Below are 1505 nucleotides of genomic sequence, written 5' to 3' on the forward strand. Positions count from 1 at the left end.
AGAGAGACTCAGAGCACACTGTATCAATGAACAATTTTTCAGTTTAATGTATCTGATGAAGATTGCTTATTCTTTGTCTCTTATTTTACTCTTTCTCAATATATGACATATGAAATATTTGATTCAAAGTGAAAATTCATTAACTGTTTAACATGTACTGTTTATACACTATAATAAAATATAAAAATCATGTTTAGCAGCAAGTCGTAAAAACATAGAAGTCAATTCAACGAAATAAAATGTTATTTTAGATCGGTGGCAGGCTCAGCTTGAAAAATGTTTCCTTAATGTCAGGGACACCTCCCTGACAATATCGAGGACCTCCAATATCGAGGACGTTTTGGATAAACAATGTCTCTGACGCAAGAAAAGTAATATGTAGGACATATGACACCTTGAAAGAGCTTGTTAATATTTCTGTGATGTTCAGGAGAATAACTTTCTTAATGGTCACAAGGAGTATGAAAGAAATAGCCACAACATCTTTGATGGGCAAGAAATAGTAATCAAAGAATAGTGTTTTTCATCTCCAAAAGTTTTTTTAGAGCCCCTTTAACATCTTTGTTCCTCAGGGAGTAAATCAAAGGATTCAACATGGGAGTGACTAAGGTATAACATAAGGAGGTCACTTTACTCAGCTCAGGAAATCTGTCAGGAGTCAGATATGTAAAAAAGACAGTACCGTACAGTACACTCACGACTCCTAGGTGAGAGCTACAAGTGGAGAAGGCTTTCTTACGCCCCTCAGAGGAGCGTATCTTTAGCACCGTGGACACAATATATATATAGGACACAATAATGATAATTATGGTAGGCAAGGTAATGATGCTGGATAAGGAGAAAGAAACCATCCTATAGATGAAGAGGTCAGAACAAGATATCCTTTGAAGAGGGCGGATATCACAGAAAAAATGGTCAATGGCCCGAGAAGCACAAAAGGGCAAAGTAAATGTCATGCTCGTCTGAAGAACTGAGCTGATGCAGCCACAAAAGTAGGAACCAGCCACCAACTGAATGCAGAGACGAGTTGACATCTGGACAGTGTAGAGGAGTGGGTTGCAGATGGCAATGAAGCGGTCATAAGCCATGGCTGCCAGGAGAAATCCCTCAGCCACCATGAAGATGGCAAAGAGAAAGAACTGGATTAGACAGCCAGCAAAGGAGATGGACTTGCTCTCAGACCAGAAGTTGATCATAGCCTTGGGTGCAATGACAGAAGAATAGAATAGATCAATGAAGGAGAGGTTGCTTAGGAAGAAATACATTGGTGTGTTCAGCCGGGGATCAGTCATAATAACGGTCATCATCCCCACATTCCCTAGAAGGATCATGGCATACACAAGCAGAAAGAGCAGGAAGAGGAGAATGTGGAGTTCTGGGCGGACCCTGAAGCCTACAAGAATGAAGTCAGTCACTTCTGAGTGATTGCTTGTCCCCTTGTCACTCATGGCAGAAACCTGCTGAGAGACATAAATTGAAATAAACAAATGAAATCTGACCTTTGA

The 1505-nt window shown here is 40.1% G+C and overlaps 1 protein-coding gene across 1 annotated transcript; it reads right to left on the reverse strand.

Moving 5' to 3' along the window:
* Nucleotides 1-506: 506 nt before the first annotated feature.
* LOC123947423 (olfactory receptor 9K2-like) lies at nucleotides 507-1505 on the reverse strand. The gene has a single exon (XM_046013631.1). The coding sequence runs from the start codon at nucleotides 1446-1448 to the stop codon at nucleotides 507-509; it is 942 nt and encodes a 313-aa protein (XP_045869587.1). The 5' UTR covers nucleotides 1449-1505.

Source organism: Meles meles, chromosome 7 (genome assembly GCF_922984935.1).
Source record: "Meles meles chromosome 7, mMelMel3.1 paternal haplotype, whole genome shotgun sequence".
Classification (NCBI taxonomy): domain Eukaryota; kingdom Metazoa; phylum Chordata; class Mammalia; order Carnivora; family Mustelidae; genus Meles; species Meles meles.